This window comes from Neofelis nebulosa, chromosome 9 (genome assembly GCF_028018385.1).
Source record: "Neofelis nebulosa isolate mNeoNeb1 chromosome 9, mNeoNeb1.pri, whole genome shotgun sequence".
NCBI lineage: Eukaryota > Metazoa > Chordata > Mammalia > Carnivora > Felidae > Neofelis > Neofelis nebulosa.
The window spans coordinates 120498841-120515731 of NC_080790.1; the positions used below are offsets into that span (position 1 = coordinate 120498841).

At 41.0% G+C, this 16891-nt stretch overlaps 1 protein-coding gene across 7 annotated transcripts in view; it reads left to right on the plus strand.

Moving 5' to 3' along the window:
• Positions 1-16846, plus strand: part of RALGAPB (Ral GTPase activating protein non-catalytic subunit beta) — an 89924-nt gene extending 73078 nt beyond the window's left edge. For all 7 annotated transcript variants that reach the window (XM_058685580.1, XM_058685582.1, XM_058685581.1 and 4 more), the window contains 7 exons: positions 454-619; positions 1929-2051; positions 3629-3765; positions 8360-8468; positions 9296-9374; positions 12275-12423; positions 12913-16846. In XM_058685580.1, the coding sequence (XP_058541563.1) occupies positions 454-619; positions 1929-2051; positions 3629-3765; positions 8360-8468; positions 9296-9374; positions 12275-12423; positions 12913-13106 (957 nt within the window). In that variant the 3' untranslated portion in view covers positions 13107-16846. The remainder of the gene's footprint in view (positions 1-453; positions 620-1928; positions 2052-3628; positions 3766-8359; positions 8469-9295; positions 9375-12274; positions 12424-12912) is intronic.
• The last annotated feature ends 45 nt before the right edge of the window (positions 16847-16891 follow it).

Sequence of the window (16891 nt, forward strand, 5' to 3'; positions counted from 1 at the left end):
ATATTGTTTGTCATGATTTGTAATAAAATAATCACATACCTATGTAATGTAGCTCACGAACCAGACAGTAAACTCTGTGAAGACAGGGACATAGCACTTTTTATTTACTTTGAGTAAACGTGTCTGGCTCAGTAATTGTTTAGCTGGAGAGGGAGCTGAGGGCTTTACTCGCATTATCTCAATCTTCACGGCCATCATTAGCATCCCTACTTTATACATGAAGAAACTGAAACAGTGGGTTAAGGGACTCTCCCAAGGCCCAGCCAGGATTTGAATGCAAATCTGTCTTTAACTAGAAGCATCATTTTTAACTATAGTGATGAATTCCCAAGTTTATTCTGAGCTTAGATTTGATTTGTCAGACACTTCAAAGCTAACCGATTTTTATGGAGGTTTATTTTGATGTGCTCTTTTGTTTCCTTCATTATAGCTGATGATTGGTATGTATTTCAGATTTTAAAGAATGTGGAATCTTCCAGAAATGTTCAGCCACATTTCCTAGAATTTTTGCTCTCCCTTGGTTGGTCAGTAGATGTGGGCAAACACCCCGGTTGGACTGGGCATGTTTCCACCAGTTGGTCTATTAACAGTTGTGATGATGGTGAAGGACCTGAACAAGGTAAAAACCCATAACGGTCATGCGTTTTTTCTTGTTTTGTTATCCTTGATTTCTCCCCCTTCACTAGAAGTTTGTAGTCTTATTATAAAAAGAAAGAAAGAAAGAAACCAGAGGTATATGAAGGAAAAGTTTGCTTCCCCTAATTCTAGTCCTCATAAGTGGTCACTGAACAGTAGTTTGTATATTGTTAGGTGAGAAATTTTCTGTTTTTAATGATGATTGAGTTTTAGCATTTTTTCATATTTTTACTTCTTTCCTGAGAGCCACTTGTTCATTTATTTCCTCTTCCCAGTTTTTTGTTGGTGGTCTTTTATGTATTACCGGTAGGACATTGTGTTCATTTTTTTTTTTTTTTTAATGTTTATTTATTTTGGGAGGGGCAGAGAAAGAGAGAATCCCAAACAAACTCTATGCTGTCAGCGCAGAGCCTGACATGGGGCTTGATCCCATGAACTGTGAGATCATGACCTGAGTCAAAATCAAGAGTTGAATACTTCGGGGCGCCTGGGTGGCTCAGTTGGTTAAGCGTCCAACCTTCAGCTCAGGTCATGATCTCATGGCTCATGAATTCAAACCCTGAGTCGGGCTCTGTGCTGACAGCTCAGAGCCTGGGGCCCGCTTTGGATTCTGTGTCTCCCTCTCTCTCTGCCCCTCCCCCACTCACGCTGTTTCTCTCTCAGAAATAAATAAACATTAAAAAAAAAAGAAAAAGATTCGGATGCTTAACTGACTGAGCCACCAGGCACCCCCATTGTGTTCATTTTAATTGAGCACTATACTAGCTCTCAGGAATGTTACTTTTGTTAATTCATTCCTGTTGGCTTAACTGCCTGTACGTTTTACATTCTGTCACTGATGATTGGGGAAGGGAGAGCAGAAGCAGAGCTGAGGAGCAGTAGAGAGAGACCAGGGACAGAAATGCCTTGAAAGCAAGAGTGTAAAAGTCACAGACACCTGCCCTAACTCCTTTCAGAGGTCTGTGGTGGTCTTCTTCCTTTGGATTATTAGTTCTTCCCACGAGACTGTTTTCATAATCTGCTCCATACAGATGAGTTCATGTCTGCTAATCAGAAGTGGCCTAATTTAGAATACTTTCAGAAACTGTGAAATTAAGGTTTTATTATTTAAAGTTAGTGTAAAGACATTTAATGAATACTTATGGTCTTGTTCTTGTACGCAAATTGGTTCTTGCTGGAAACATGCCTTCTATTGATTACCACTTTATTTGACCATTTAAAATTTCATGAAGTAGGATAAAACTGATTTTCCCCACTGTTTGGAGCAGTAATGTAGTGTTTCTCATTCCTAGATGAAGTGATTTCCTCTGAAGACATTGGGGCTAGCATTTTCAATGGACAGAAGAAGGTGCTGTATTATGCCGATGCCCTTACGGAAATAGCTTTTGTAGTTCCTTCTCCTGTGGAATCCTTAAGTAAGAGCATTTTTTGTTTGGTGTTTTAAAATCTATTTTTGTATTCACTGGTTTGTGCATTGGGAGAGATTCTGAAGTCATCTAAGTCATCTGAAGTCATCATTGTTCAGCTTCTAAGGCCTGATAGCTTTTAGATTATGCAGAGGTATAGGATGTTAGCTCCTCTTAACTTTCTTAAGGACACTAGTTAAAGACAGGCAGACTGACCCTCTCATAGTAATCTTAAACGAACTGCAACCCATTTTTTTTGGTCTTTCTTTAATCAATACATAGAAGGCTTGTTTTCCAGTTTATTCATTTCTTTCTCTGGCATCGTTACGAATGAGCCCCCACTTACTTGCCTGTTGCCATGTAACAGCCTTGTACGGCACGCCAGAGAATCCTACAGTTGGAGGGCTCTCGTGATAGCATTTGGCTGATCTGACACCAAGCGGGAGAAACTCCACAGCCTAGAAAAGGTGGCAATTAAGCCTGTTCTTCTTAAGGATCAGGACTGATTATGACTTCTCATTCTGAATCCATAGTCTTATCTTGCCTAGGACCTTTGCTTCTTGCAAATTAAGCCCCCTTCTTTGTGCCTGACCAGGCAATAGATGGAAAACTTCACCTTCTTCATTGAGACCATCTGTAAGACGGGCTGCTACACATCACACTTTCATGGTCTCATCTCCAGGCTAATGAGTGCTTGTGCCCTGCTCTGGCAGCCTCCTGACCTTTGTACTTAGATCCCTGACTTCCCCCACTAGCGCCCCATCTTATATTTTGGGGCCAGTTATATCCCTGGCAAGAGGGGCCTCCCATGGTCTAGGCCAGTATCCTAGCAGCTGTTTGCCTTCATGTCCAGGCTTTGACCTACCACCTTGATTTCAGATGCCAGACTCCATCTGTCCTATGTGGGTTGAGGCCCTCCCTGGTGGTGTCTCTAGTCCAGCCTGTTGGCACCGACACAGCTCGATCCTTGTCTTTGCACTTTAGTTGCCACAGTTGGGTCTTCACTTGTGTCATGGAACATCCCATGTGGCACCTGTGCCCCTGCTCCAACTCAGCCTCCTCCTCTTTCTGGAGACTTGTCTTTTTTTTTTTTTTTTTTTTTTTTTATAACTCTCCATATGCTTGTCTCCAACCAGATCACTTCTTAATCACAGAGACTAGGTCCTCTGCAGCTTTGGAATGCCCCACTGCTACTTGGTACCACGCTCCATGATTGAATGTATAATCAGAATAATTCAGAGAATAACAGATGGCTTATATTCTACGTCTGAAAAGTCAAAAATATTTTCTAGTCTTACCTCGGTTATCCTGTAGTACAGGAACTGGAAAACTATGGCACACAGACCAAAATCAGAACACTAGGTACAGTTTTTACATTTTTGAAGTGTTCTAAATAAAATACAAAGAAGAACATGCAATTGAGACCTGCATAGCCAGCACCATGACCCTTTACAGAAGAAGTTTACCAACCCTTTGTCTAGAGGCAGTGACTTCTCTTAAGTGACTTAAGTTAGCCTATTAGCGTAAATAGTTTAAAAACTTCTCCAAAGAAGTAGATATAATTGATTTTATTTTTTACTTCATAGCTGATTCATTGGAAAGTAACATCTCGGACCAAGATAGTGATTCAAATATGGATCTTATGCCTGGGATCCTGAAACAGCCATCCCTGACACTTGAGCTTTTTCCTAATCACACTGACAATCTTAATTCCTCACAGCGGGTAAGTCATTTTGTTTACAGCTCTAAAAATTTGTTATGAAATGGGGGTGATTGTAGAATCATGCCTGAAAAGCTGTTAACCGTAACCCAGAGAGCAATTTCAGCAGTACTGATTCATTAGTATCTTAATTTTTAAAATTCAGATTCTCACGATTTTCTTTTTTTTCAGCTTGCAACAAATAGGTCATTCTAAGACAGCTTCTGTTGTATTCCATGATTTGGCCATTCTGGTACCATGCTTGGTTCTCTCACCCGTTCCTTCCCAGCCTACGTTTTTATTGGGTCCCTGAAATATCCATGAAAGGTACAATAGTGGCTATAGGTTCCACGTCATTAATCATGCAGCATTCCACTTAAACGAGTCTGCTGTGTACAAATGGTAGCATTTTGGAGACTAACCCAGTGTATGAATAGATACACTGAGTGAAGCACCCAGCGGCCACTACAAGAAGGGAGCATTTTACTTTTATACTTTCTTTCTTACCATATCAGGAGATGTTATGTCTTTATTTTTGTTTTCTCCTCATGTTACCTCTTCATCCTTACACTTGCAAAGTGGACAAGTAAGGGATAGCAAGTGTATTGGATCATTTCATAAATGTGGGAAGATTGATTTATAACAAATAGTAAGAAAGACAAAAGTAGTGTAAACTTGTTTGAACCATTGTTTGATTTTACAGGATTTTAATTTGGCTCCTTCCATAGTGAAAGTTGTGTTTAACATAAGTACAGTTGACTCTTTTTTTTTTTTTTTTTTTCAACGTTTTTAATTTATTTTTGGGACAGAGAGAGACAGAGCATGAACGGGGGAGGGGCAGAGACAGAGGGAGACACAGAAGCGGAAACAGGCTCCAGGCTCTGAGCCATCAGCCCAGAGCCTGACGCGGGGCTCGAACTCACGGACCGCGAGATCGTGACCTGGCTGAAGTCGGACGCTTAACCGACTGCGCCACCCAGGCGCCCCAAGTACAGTTGACTCTTGAACAACACAGGCTTAAACTGCATGGGTCTACTTACATGTAGATTTTTTTTTTTCCAGTAAATACAATGCAATACTGTAAATGTATTTTCTCTTCATTATGATTATATTTTATTTTATTTTATTTTATTTTATTTTTTATTTTATTTTATTTTTTATTTTATTTTATTTTATTTTATTTTATTTTATTTTATTTTATTTTAGAGCATGAGTTGGGGAGAGGGGTAGAGGGAGAGAGAGAGAGAAAGAGAGAGAGAGAGACTCTTAAGCAGGCTTCATGCTCAGTGCAGAGTCCAGTACAGGGCTTGATCCCATGATCTCGGGATCATGACCTGAGGTGAAATTGAGAGTTGGATGCTCAATTGACTGAGCCACGTAGGTGCCCCTTCCTTATGATTTTCTTAATAACATTTTATTTTCTTTAGCTTTATAGTGTATAATTCATCTAATGTATAAAATATGTGTTAATCAACTATTTATATTATTGGTAAGGTTTCTGGTCAACGTAGGCTATTAGTAGTTAAATTTTTGGAGACTCAAAAGTTACACTTTTTGACTGCATGGGGGGATCAGCAGCCCAACCCCTGCATGGTTCAAGGGTCAACTATATATAACTATATATATATATATATATACATATATATATACATACATATATATATACATATATACATACATATATATACATATATACATATGTATGTACATATGTACATATATGTACATACATATACATATATATACATATGTACATACATACATACATATATATATAGTTATATATAGTTATATATAGTTATATGCATGCTTGAAAGAGAATACAAGAGAAGTATTCACCTTTAAAATTGATTTAGGAAAAATAGTTAAGTTGTGTAAGACACTGAAGTAGATCAATTTTGAAAATCAGGAGTTGCTATATTTAAAAGGCTTCATAGAATAGTTTGTAGATGAACATGTCTGTGTCAGGTGATAATGTAGGATTTCAGCCAGATCTAATATTCAGTGATTGGCAGCCCTTGTACTCATTTTCTGAATGCTAGCATAGATATCCCTTAAAATCCAAAATCTATAAAGCACCATGTTTTTATTATTTATACTTTGCAGACTACTACTACCTTAAAAATAGAACTTATTTTACCAGGGGGCACCTGGGTGGCTCAGTCAGTTGGGGATCCAACTCTTAATTTCGGCTCAGGTCATGATCCCAGATCATGGGGATCAAGCCTCATGTTGGGCTCCGTGCTGAACATGGAGCCTGCTTAAGATCCTCTCTTTGCCTCTGTCCCTCTCCCGGCTTGTGCTTTCTCTCTCCAAAATAAAAAAAAAAAAAAAAAAAAAAAAAAAAAAAAAAAAAAAAAGAACTTATTTTACCAGCAAAAATGGATTTACTCGAGAATAGCAGAGAATTTCAGTTTGGGACATGCAACTTATGGTAAAACTATAGGCAAGCCCAGCAAACAGAGGAGAGGAACATCATTTTATGGAGAAGGAGGATGTTGGGAGGGGTCATTTTGAGAAAAGCAAGAGTTAGGGATGAGAGTGACCAAGGTTTTTCATTGGCTGAGTTGCAGGGGTAGTCAATTTCTTGGCAGAAGATTCCATGTATATCTTTTCCTGGTGGAACCTATAATTGATGATTCTTTCCTGTTGATGATTCTGTTGGGGATCCGTAATTGACAGTTCTAACTATAATTGCTTTTGAGTGGTACAGCTCCCTTTTCTAGCCTCCCTACTCCACTTGAGTGGAGTTTCCCTTAATTAATTTTCACACTGCTAACTAAAAAAAGAAAAATCATGCTATCTCAATAGATGCAGAAAAAGCAGTTGCCATAAAACTCAACATTCGTTCATGAGAAAAACTTTCAGCAAACTATAAACAGAAGAGAATTCTCTTAACCTGAGACAGAGCTCTGAAGCCTATCGCTAACATTCTGTGACTGCTTTCCCCCCAAATGGAAGACACAGCAAGGATGTCTGCTCTCACCACTTCTGTTTAACATGGAGTCCTATGCAGGGAAATATGGCAAGAAAAAGAAATAAAATACAAAGGACTGGAAAGGAGAAATAATACTGTAGATATTTGCAGATGACTTGATCGTATATATAGAAACCCTGAGGAATCTTTTTTAAAAAATCTACTAGATCTACTGAGTACGTTTATTTTTTTTTATTATTATTTTTTTTAATGTTTATTTTTGAGACAGAGAGAGACACAGCATGTGCAAGGAAGGGGCAGAGAGAGAGGGAGACACAGAATGTGAAGCAGGCCCCAGGCTCTGAGCTGTCAGCACAGAGCCCGACGCGGACTCGAACTCACGAACTGTGAGATCATGACCTGAGCCGAAGTCGGCCGCTTAACCGACTGAGCCACCCAGGCGCCCCCTGAGTGCGTTTATTAAGGTTATAGGAGAAGAGGTCACTGTGTTAGGCAGATGACCCTCAGAGACTCTTGCCTCTGTATGATGTCCTCTGTGTGTGGGTAGAACCTATGAATATGAGAAGATATCTTATGATTATGTTAGATTATATAGCAAAAAGGGACTTTGTAGATATAGTTGTTAAGGTTGCTTTGAGCTGATCAAAAGGGAGATGATCCAGGTAGGCCTGACCTGATCACAGGAGCCCTTTAAATCTAGGGCTAGAAGTCAGAGATGCAAAGTTGGTGAGGAGCCATGCTAAGAAAATAGTCTCTGAGTGGGGCAGGTGTCTGCCACCAATTTGGGGATGATCTCTCAGCCACAATCATTTTCTGTGAATGCCAGGACAGAAATAAAAATGGAAACAAGAATCTAGGGGAAGTGCCATGATTTCTGGTCATCTGCTAAAGACAGGTATATTTCTGTGCTAATAAAGCGGTTTTATTTTTAAAATTCAACTTAGATGTGAGATTCTGCCTTCTGTACACATAGCTTTGTCTAGGGCTTTAGCATAAACTCACCCCTGCTGCATGCCCTCAAGGGTGGGGCTCAAGAGTGCCGCCAGCTTGCTGAAGGGGAACCACATAGGCCTGCCAGCCTTTCAGGGAAATTTAAAGTCGATTGGGTGGGCAGGGAAGCCAGAAGCAAGCTGTGCATGATAGCAATGACATAAGCAACTCTTTTTTTCTTTCTTTTTCTGCTGACAGGAAAAAGGCCTTCTCTTTGGCCTAGATTGCAGTAGGAAAGTTCTGGCCTAGAAACGAGAACTAGAAGTAACTTGCTGGTGGACATTTTAGAGATTAGGATCCCCAAGCAAGCCAGTGATGTCACTGTGATGAGGAAAGCATCTTGCTTGCTGGCTGTAGGGGTAGACTCAAATCGTATGAAGCCCTCATTAAAACATTGCCCACAGATTTTACTTGTGTTGATGTAAGTTATAATTGCTCAGTATTCCTTAACTTTTTTCCTTTAAGAATTTAAGACCTTCATTTCTTTGTTCTAGGTTGAGACTTGATAAACAGAGGGGCCAAAGAAGAACGTTTTCGCAAATATGTTTCACTTTTTTCCTGAAGTGATTTCCCATGACTGATTTTTACATCACTGGGTAGCTTGATGAATACTGTGATTGGGTGGTTTTATTAAGTCACTTTTTTTCCCCCTTCCCCTTTTCCGTTTCTCCTTCTCTCTACCTCATATAGCTTAGTCCCAGTTCCAGAATGAAGAAGTTGCCTCAGGGTCGTCCTGTGCCTCCTCTTGGACCTGAGACCAGAGTTTCTGTAGTCTGGGTGGAGCGCTATGATGATATAGGTACTGTGTAAGGACTTTGTCCATACGTAAAATTATTGTAGGATGATGGTGACTTGCTGAATGTCTGTAGGAAGAGGCAGCACAGGTGTGGTCTGGTGGCCGAAGCTGGGGCCGCAGTTCAGCAAGCCTGGGTTGGCATCCCGACTCCGCCCCTCACTCAGTTTCTTTAAGCCTTAGATTACTCACCTGTTCAATGGAGATATCCATTTACTTCTGGTTGTGACGATTTGGTGAGACTAGGGGATATAAACTTTTAGCTATTCTTAATGTCACAGTTAGTAGCCTATTGCCAGTTGGTCCCATTGCCTGTAGCCCCCAGTCATCCCAGGACCTGTGGAAAGAGAAAGGGGGGAACTTCCCTCACCCTCTGCACAAACCCTGCTGTCTAGTTCTGGTGTAAATATTAATTTGTCCTCAGGAACTCTGCTGTGGATAAGTGTCTCATGGTTTTTATGTAAGCAACATAAGAGCATTAGAAATGTATACTTAGCCTAGAATGTCATCGAACTCAGGGTTTGTGGGAAAGTGTGGTAGTTGCTTTTTAACCAAGCCCCCAAAGACCACAGATCATGTTCTAGAAAAACTCTGCTTTAGAAGAACTTAGCTAAAATATGTCTTGGGTGTGTTGGGGGAGATTTTCTTTTTTCTTTTTCTTTTTTTTTTGGGGGTGGGTAGGGGAAGGAATAGTTAGGATTATGTATTTTAGGATAGCACAATCCATATATTTTTTGCACACTTGTATAAAGAGACTAAGACATTAGATTTCATGCTATTTATTTTGGAAATATGAGGGAGATATTAATTGTCCTGCTGTTACTTTTTTCCAGAAAACTTTCCCCTTTCAGACCTACTGACGGAGATCAGTACTGGTGTGGAGACCACCGCAAATAGTAGCACTTCTCTGAGGTACAGTCTTGATTTGCCTGAGGTTCACCAGCAAGTCTTTAAGCACAGAGAAACCTATTTGTTACAGTGTGTTGATTGTGGTTTCATAAAGAAGACATAATGAAGCAAAAAGGATGAAGACAATAAGACATAGACGTAATTAGGGGGAAAGAATCAAAGGAAGAAGTTGGTGGATAAATGCACAAGGTGATAAATTAGCATGCATTTTGAAGTGGCATAATTCATTGCTAGTTGACATTTATCTGCAGCAAAGAGAAAAACGAACAGCTGGAAGCAGCTAAGTATTAACCATAATAACAGACTAGCAATATTAGGTAGAAGTAAAATTGGTTACATTGGTTGAGACATTCTGGATAGTTAACATATCCTAATTCAACAAGCTCTTTAATGGAAAAATATTTCTAAGTAAAGTGTAATACTTTATTATAGTGGTAAGATTTCTGTTTTTAGCTGCCCGTGCACAAAAAGGATAAAAAGAAAATAATAGGATTCCAAGATTAGTAACAGTGTATTTGTATAGGCTTTTTGCTTGCTTGTGTTGGGTTTAAACAAATACATTAAAACAACTCCACGAGGTGCAGTTATCATCTCTGTTTTACAAATGGAATAAAATAGGTTCATAGATGGGGCGCCTGGGTGGCTCAGTCGGTTAAGTGTCCGACTTCACCTCAGGTCACGATCTCACGGTCTGTGAGTTCAAGCCCCGCGTCGGGCTCTGGGCTGATGGCTCAGAGCCTGGAGCCTGCTTCCGATTCTGTGTCTCCCTCTCTCTCTACCCCTCTCCCGTTCATGCTCTGTCTCTCTCTGTCTCAAAAATAAATAAACGTTAAAAAAAAAAAATTAAAAATAGGTTCATAGAGGTGATTCCTCAGTATCACGCATCCAGTTAATGAAGGAGAAAGTGATCTGAACCCAGACGTCTGACCCCAAATGCTAACCTTATCTGGTACGGCAGGGACCTACCCTTGATTCCAAGCTACATGATCTGTTCATATTGCATGTAAGATGAATTTATTCTGACAGCATTTGATTATTGTTATATCATTGAAGTGAGTAAAGATGATTTAACATCCTGTTTTTAAATTTCCAGAAGAGGACGTATCATTCTTAAAACTTGTGTTTTTTATACTAAAGTATTTTAAAGCAAATTATAGATATTCTGACATTCTAAATATATCAGTCTGCATTTCTAAAAAGTAAAGAACACTTTTCAAATAAAGATAACGTTATCACAATCCTAAAGTTAGTAATAGTTCCTTAATTGTATCTAATAACCAGCTCCTATTGAAATGTCTCCGTTTCCTCTAAAATATCCTTTATACTGGTCTTTTCAAACAAGAATCCACTCTAGAACCTTGTGTCTGATGTTAATATGCCTTCAGTCTCTTTTACTCCAGGACAGCCCTTTTTGTCTCCATGATGCTAACTTGCTAAAGAGACTAGAGTAGTTCATGAGGTGGACTCTTCCAGAACTAGTTTGGAAGAGAACTTTTAAGTGTCTTGTATTGGTAGTGCTGTTACTGTTTCAATCTTCTTCTTTTTTTAATGTTTACTTTTGAGAGAGCGTGAGCAGGAGAGGGGCAGAGAGAGGGAGAGAGAAGTTCTGAAGTATTCTCTGTGCTGCTGACAGCAGCAAGCCCGGTGGAGGACTCGAACTCACAAACCAAGAGATCCTAACCTGAGCCGCAGTCGGATGCTCAACCGACTGAGCCACCCAGGCGCCCGCCCCTGTTTTAATCTTTTTAGGTCAAAAGTTCTATGACTAGACTGTAAAAATTGTATTTTGTTGGTAGACTGGCAAAATCAACAACTTGTCTTGCTGACAGAAGTAACTATAGGATTGACTTTTATATGACATATTGAAAATTGACTTAATGTTGCTTTGGCTAGAATCACTTTATCTATATAGAAAGAAAGCTCATTGTATTGAAAACAGAAAACAGGCCAGCAGGTAGCAAGTATCACAGAGTTATAACATGGAAACGTCTAGATGCAATGACATAACCCCGAGCATGATGTGTATCTCTGTCTTCTAAAGGTGAAATTGTGACATTAGCACCTGTCACCTACTCAGAGGCTTTGAGGGCTTTGGCCCTGCCAAGATACAGCCATTTATCACCTCTGCTAAGGAGGACACTTGTAGCTGGCCCAGACTAATGGTCCTCCCAACCTCCTCCCCCCCAACCCCTGAAAAAAAGATTGGAGATCCCCATAGTGGCCCTAACCTACATTCCCTCTTCTGCTCTGAGATGCCAGCATTGACTGGAGGAGTTCTCTGCACTCTGGCTACCCCTACTTTTGTTCCCTACAAGAAGGAGGAACTAAGTGAAAGTCCCACAGCCGGTTGCTAGATTCACAGCTTCCCACCAGACATTTCTCTGCCTTTTCTTCCACCCTGTGTCCCTAGTGGTTTTAAAACACATTTTTTAGCCCCTCCCCCTTTTTTGTCCGTGTGAAAAGCCCAAGCCCAGTAATGGGCGTTTAGGGCTACATGTTAGTGGGAGGGGGGGCAGCAATATGGGCTCCCAGAAGGAGGATCCGAGCGGACTGACCTGTTGGCTGTTCAGACTGCATCAAGCCTGGCATTGGGGCGCCTGGGTGGCTCAGTTTGTTAAGCTTCTCTTGATTTCGACTCAGGTCACGATCTCATGGTTCACGAAATCAAGCCCCGCATCGGGCTCTGCACTACGTGCGCAGAGCCTGCTCAGGATTCTCTCTCCCTCTCTCTCTGCCCCTCCCCTGAACATGTGCATGCACGCCCTCTCTCTCGCTCTCTCTCTCAAAATATATGAACAAACAAAAACCTGGCATCAAGTCTTCTTAAAATTCTTATATTGCATATGGGGGACTTCAACTTTTATATGTCTGGGGTAAAAGGAGTGTTCTTTTCCTTTCTTAAGATCTACGACTCTTGAAAAAGAAGTTCCTGTCATCTTTATCCACCCTTTAAACACTGGATTATTCCGGATAAAAATTCAAGGAGCCACTGGAAAATTTAACATGGTCATCCCTCTTGTGGATGGGATGATTGTCAGCAGACGAGCCCTTGGTAAGGTCTTCATATATGGCTGAAGAGTTAAGGTTTCTCTCACTTATTTACTGAAACATTTTGTATGAGCCAAGAAGAAGTGGAAATAAGGAAATGGTGATATTACTTAATAGATCCCTTATGTAGAAAATGCTGTGGTTCTTGTAAATAGGAAGCGTGTTCTGTCATGTTTTAACTGTGCTTAATGTCCTTAAGTACGAGTAGAGCTACAGTTCGTAAACTGTCAGTCCTGGGAAATGCAGAGAGCTGTTTTATAATCCAGGGCAGGAAATGGGGTGTCAGACCAGATTTTTGCTTTTCTTCCCCCCCTTGTCATTATGTAGTTGTTCTAGCAGTTTTGTCTCAGTGGAGTTTTGTCTCTCCAGGGATGGGAAGTTTCCCAAATGGAATGAAGTAAGTTTGACTTTGCGGAAGGTAGTTCACTTGAATACTGATAGTTCACCAGATGGCTGGTTATTCATGCTGATTTTAATACCCTCTGTTTTCAAGGTTTTCTGGTGAGGCAGACTGTAATTAATATTTGTAGAAGAAAGAGACTGGAGAGTGACTCCTACAGCCCACCACACGTCCGCCGGAAACAGAAAATCACTGACATTGTCAACAAGTACCGGAACAAGCAGTTGGAGCCAGAGTTTTATACTTCGCTTTTCCAGGAGGTTGGACTCAAGAACTGCACTTCTTAGACACTCTCTGTCTAGGACTGTGGAACTCCAGTTTGGGGCTATGATACCAGAGCAAAACAATTTGATAGGTGATCACTGTAAAAAGAAAATCACTCCCCAAGAGCTTACTGTTTAATCACCAGAATAGAAGAAACACATTATAAACCCATTTGATAGAAGACTTCCGGCTTTCTAGTGAAATGGGCACCCAGACACAATCATATTCCTCCTGGTAATGATAATATACATTTTAGCCATAAACTTTCTTTTAAAAGTGACAATTTTAGTTAAACATAAGCCTTTTGCGGAGAAGGGCTTTATGCATCTCAGTTAAACACGTGCATTGGTAGTATCAAATTTGCCAATTAGAAGTTGAAGATAGTTTTATACTTCGCTTTTTAGGAGGTTGTGTTCAGAATTAAAATCTGTCTCAGAATCTTCCAGGACATTTAAAGACTCATGTTGATGATAGCATGGAGGAGAAGGAAAGAAATCTCAGCTTTCTGCTCACTCGTAAGTCCATTTGTCGTCCAGATGTCCCAACTGACAGAAACGAGCGTAAATGTGTTTGTTTAGATAAGAAGCCTGACATTAAAATATTTCATGTTTCCTCTCCACATTTCACAAAGTTATCGTCCTTATCACTGCACAGGTCTGTCTGAAGGCCGCAGTTTCTGGGCAGCCTAGGAGCAGATCTAAAATGGAGGCATGGCCCTGTCCCTTAACGGGGACACAGGTGGCATTTGTGGGGTTAAGAGTTGTAAGACAGCAGTGATGCCTCCACTCTCTCCACTGTTGTGCGACTTGGGGACAAAATGACAGGCTAAGCATTCGTGATCCTTTGGTAATTTCTTGGTTCAGTTTTGAGAAATGTAAATTCGTAGCAAGGGTGGAAAATTACTTGGTTTCATCCATTGTCTCTTATTTCAGGACCAAGCAGGAAACTGCAGTAGTTTATGAAGGATTCTAATTTGGGGTTCAGGAAATAGCCTCTCAACTCTACTAATTCAGATCTCTCCCAGAGAGCTGCTGGATTTCATCATAATTGACAAACATTAGTGACCACCCCCTCAGGTGGCCGCTGTTAGAAATGGCTGTTGTTGTCATATTTTCCGGACTTCTGCCAACTGAAGGCACAACAAATCCCTGCCCGGGTTTTGGAAATACTTCTGTTACCTCGCTGCTACTTTTCTGCCAGGGATAAATGTTTTGAGGTGGCCAGACCCAGAACATCCTTCCAAGGATTCCTGTTACAGAGCTAGAGTGTGCACTGCTCATTTCTCCTATTCCTCTGTGCTTTCTTCTTTATTAAGATTATCTTATGTTAAGAAAGTAAGTGACACGTGAAGTCCAAAGAGGAGTGATCACAGCTGTGTTAGGGGCGGCTTCCCACTTGAACTCTGGTGTCAGTAGACTCTACAGGTCAGGGCTGTAGCGGTGTGTTTGGCGTGACGTTTGGGGAGTTAATTAAATGGTGGGGGATAGCGGAGGGCCTAATTCCCGGTGATAGTTCTGTTCCAAAAGTATGTATTTTGTCATCTGTGAGCAAGAAATGTGGGTGTCCTAGCAGCTCTTGGTTTTAAGTTTGCTGCACCTTTTTCTTCATGTTTGTTTTAAGCTCAGGTAAAGGTTACCTCCTTCTATGACTCCAGTTTCCATTCAGGGTATTATATTATTGAAGAACTGATTTTCTTTTTAATCTGGGCAATAAATCAATGTTTCCAGATGGTAGCATGGTGGGGGGGGGGGGGTTGTATGATTAAGATGAATAAACTCTACCCTAAAAATGTTTTATTAACTCAGCAGATATAAGGTGAGGTTTAACAACTTCCATGGAAATTCCAGATTGGCATTTCAAGGGAAAAATGGGCCCTTTTCCTAGTGGACATGAACAAAGAAGGCTTAAATTGATACGCAACTTGTAACATTCCAGAGGTTAAAAATAACTGATTGTAGGTGTGCTTCCTTGGTGTGATTCTTCAGATAAAAGTCCTGCCTTTAGCATAGTTTCACTGTCAGCAAAACACACGGTGACGTATGTGCTGGGGTAGGCTGCCTGATCCTTCAGTTTGCTCTAGTTTCTGGCAACTCTTTGTAATTCTCATGGCTTTGGTAAGTGAATAACTGTGTGGAATGCGGTTTGTAGTCTGGAAGACTTTGTGATCGATCTCTCCCAGGGAAGGAGGGATAGTTTCAGAGCTGTGCAGCCCCCAGAGGCATGAAACCCCATTGTGTACAGCACAAACAAAACATAGAGTACATATACCTTGTGAGGTGCTCTTTCCTTCTGCTCAAGATAACATTTACCTAAAAAAAGGGAGTGTGGTCAGAACCCTTGGAACCTTCCACTAGTATGGTTTTGAGTTCATGGCGACTAAGTTCACCCAACTGCCTTGGTTAAAAATCACTTTGAGTTGAATGATGCCAGAGGAGCAGATCCAGTCCCTAGTAATAACCTTGAGTAGTCCACTTGATAAAGTTGCCCGCATGTATTCATAACCTTCGAAGGGAAGCCAGGACCACTTTGGTCTGTGACTTAAACAGTGTAGTTGCTGCATTGACAGGTGTTGGGGGGAGGGGAGGGGTGAGCGTGCCATTTGGTGACAAGGACAGCATTAATTACCCAAGGGACAGAGACACGTAGCCCCTCATAGTACTTTTTCCCATTAGGGAGATGGGGGCTTTCCCCCTCTTTTCTGGTTGAGAGCACTGATGACAGGAGGCTTTGCCTTTTCCTGTTCAGCCAACTCCTGCTTTTGTCCTGTGCTTCCCCCTAAGACCTCCTCCCACCTAGCCTTGGCCTTGTGAAAGGAATAGCTGCGTGGTGGGTTGCCTTACCACGTACACCCATGCTCCTTGTTGCCCTCCATTTCCAGGCCCTCGATTTCAGGGCAGCCCATTCTCCTCTGGACTCACTTAAAATACAAAAAAAACCCAAAAAAAAACCAACCCCACATCTTTGGCCAGTAATGTCAGTTGTCCGTGGGTTGCATGTATGAAGCCTTTATAAATGGTTACTTTCTACATGCTCTGGGGAAGCATTTATCAGACTCTGCACAGTGATTTTGAGAGAGACGGAGTCTTCGAGAGTATTTCTGTTGGAAGGTGGAGCTTTACCCAAAGTGGGAATCAGCCTTGCTCAAAGCTAGATGGTAGACGGGACACTCCTAGCAGTGGTTCTCCATTCAGCATTTTTAAACCCATTCAGGTTATATCGTCCTAAAAAGAATTGGTTTCTGTGTTTACATGAAACAGTAGGTTGAATTTCGATGATCTGTTTTAAGGATTTTCATGACAGCCTCTTTTCCTGAGACGGAGAGATTGGAGGTAATCCACCCGCTAAATGTGGAATCTAACTGTGGGTTCTCGGTAGCTGAAGAAGCCATGTACTGTATAGTGTGTTTCTCAGAGTATCAGCTCACATTCTTCAGATGCTTTTCTTTTTTTAATGGTGAGGGAAAAGGTGTGATTTGGGATTCCACAGTGCCTTGCATATAGTAGGCGCCCAATAATTATTTGTTGAAGCAAACCAAGTTTCCCAAGTCCTTGCCTCTTGCAGTGACCAAGAACATCTTTCTCCTCTGAAGGGCTTGGCAGTTGTGGCTAAAAAATAAGCAGTATCATTATTTGCTTGAAATCATATATACGATTTGTATGAATTTCTGTATGTTGCCAAGACATGATCTTTTTCTTATTGTATTTTCTGTAAATATTTCTGGCACTGAACTGTAAAGTAAAGGCAAAATGTAAATACGAAGGTGTACCCGTGCCCCCTCGCCTCCTGTGTTTTCTCTTCGTCAGTTAGG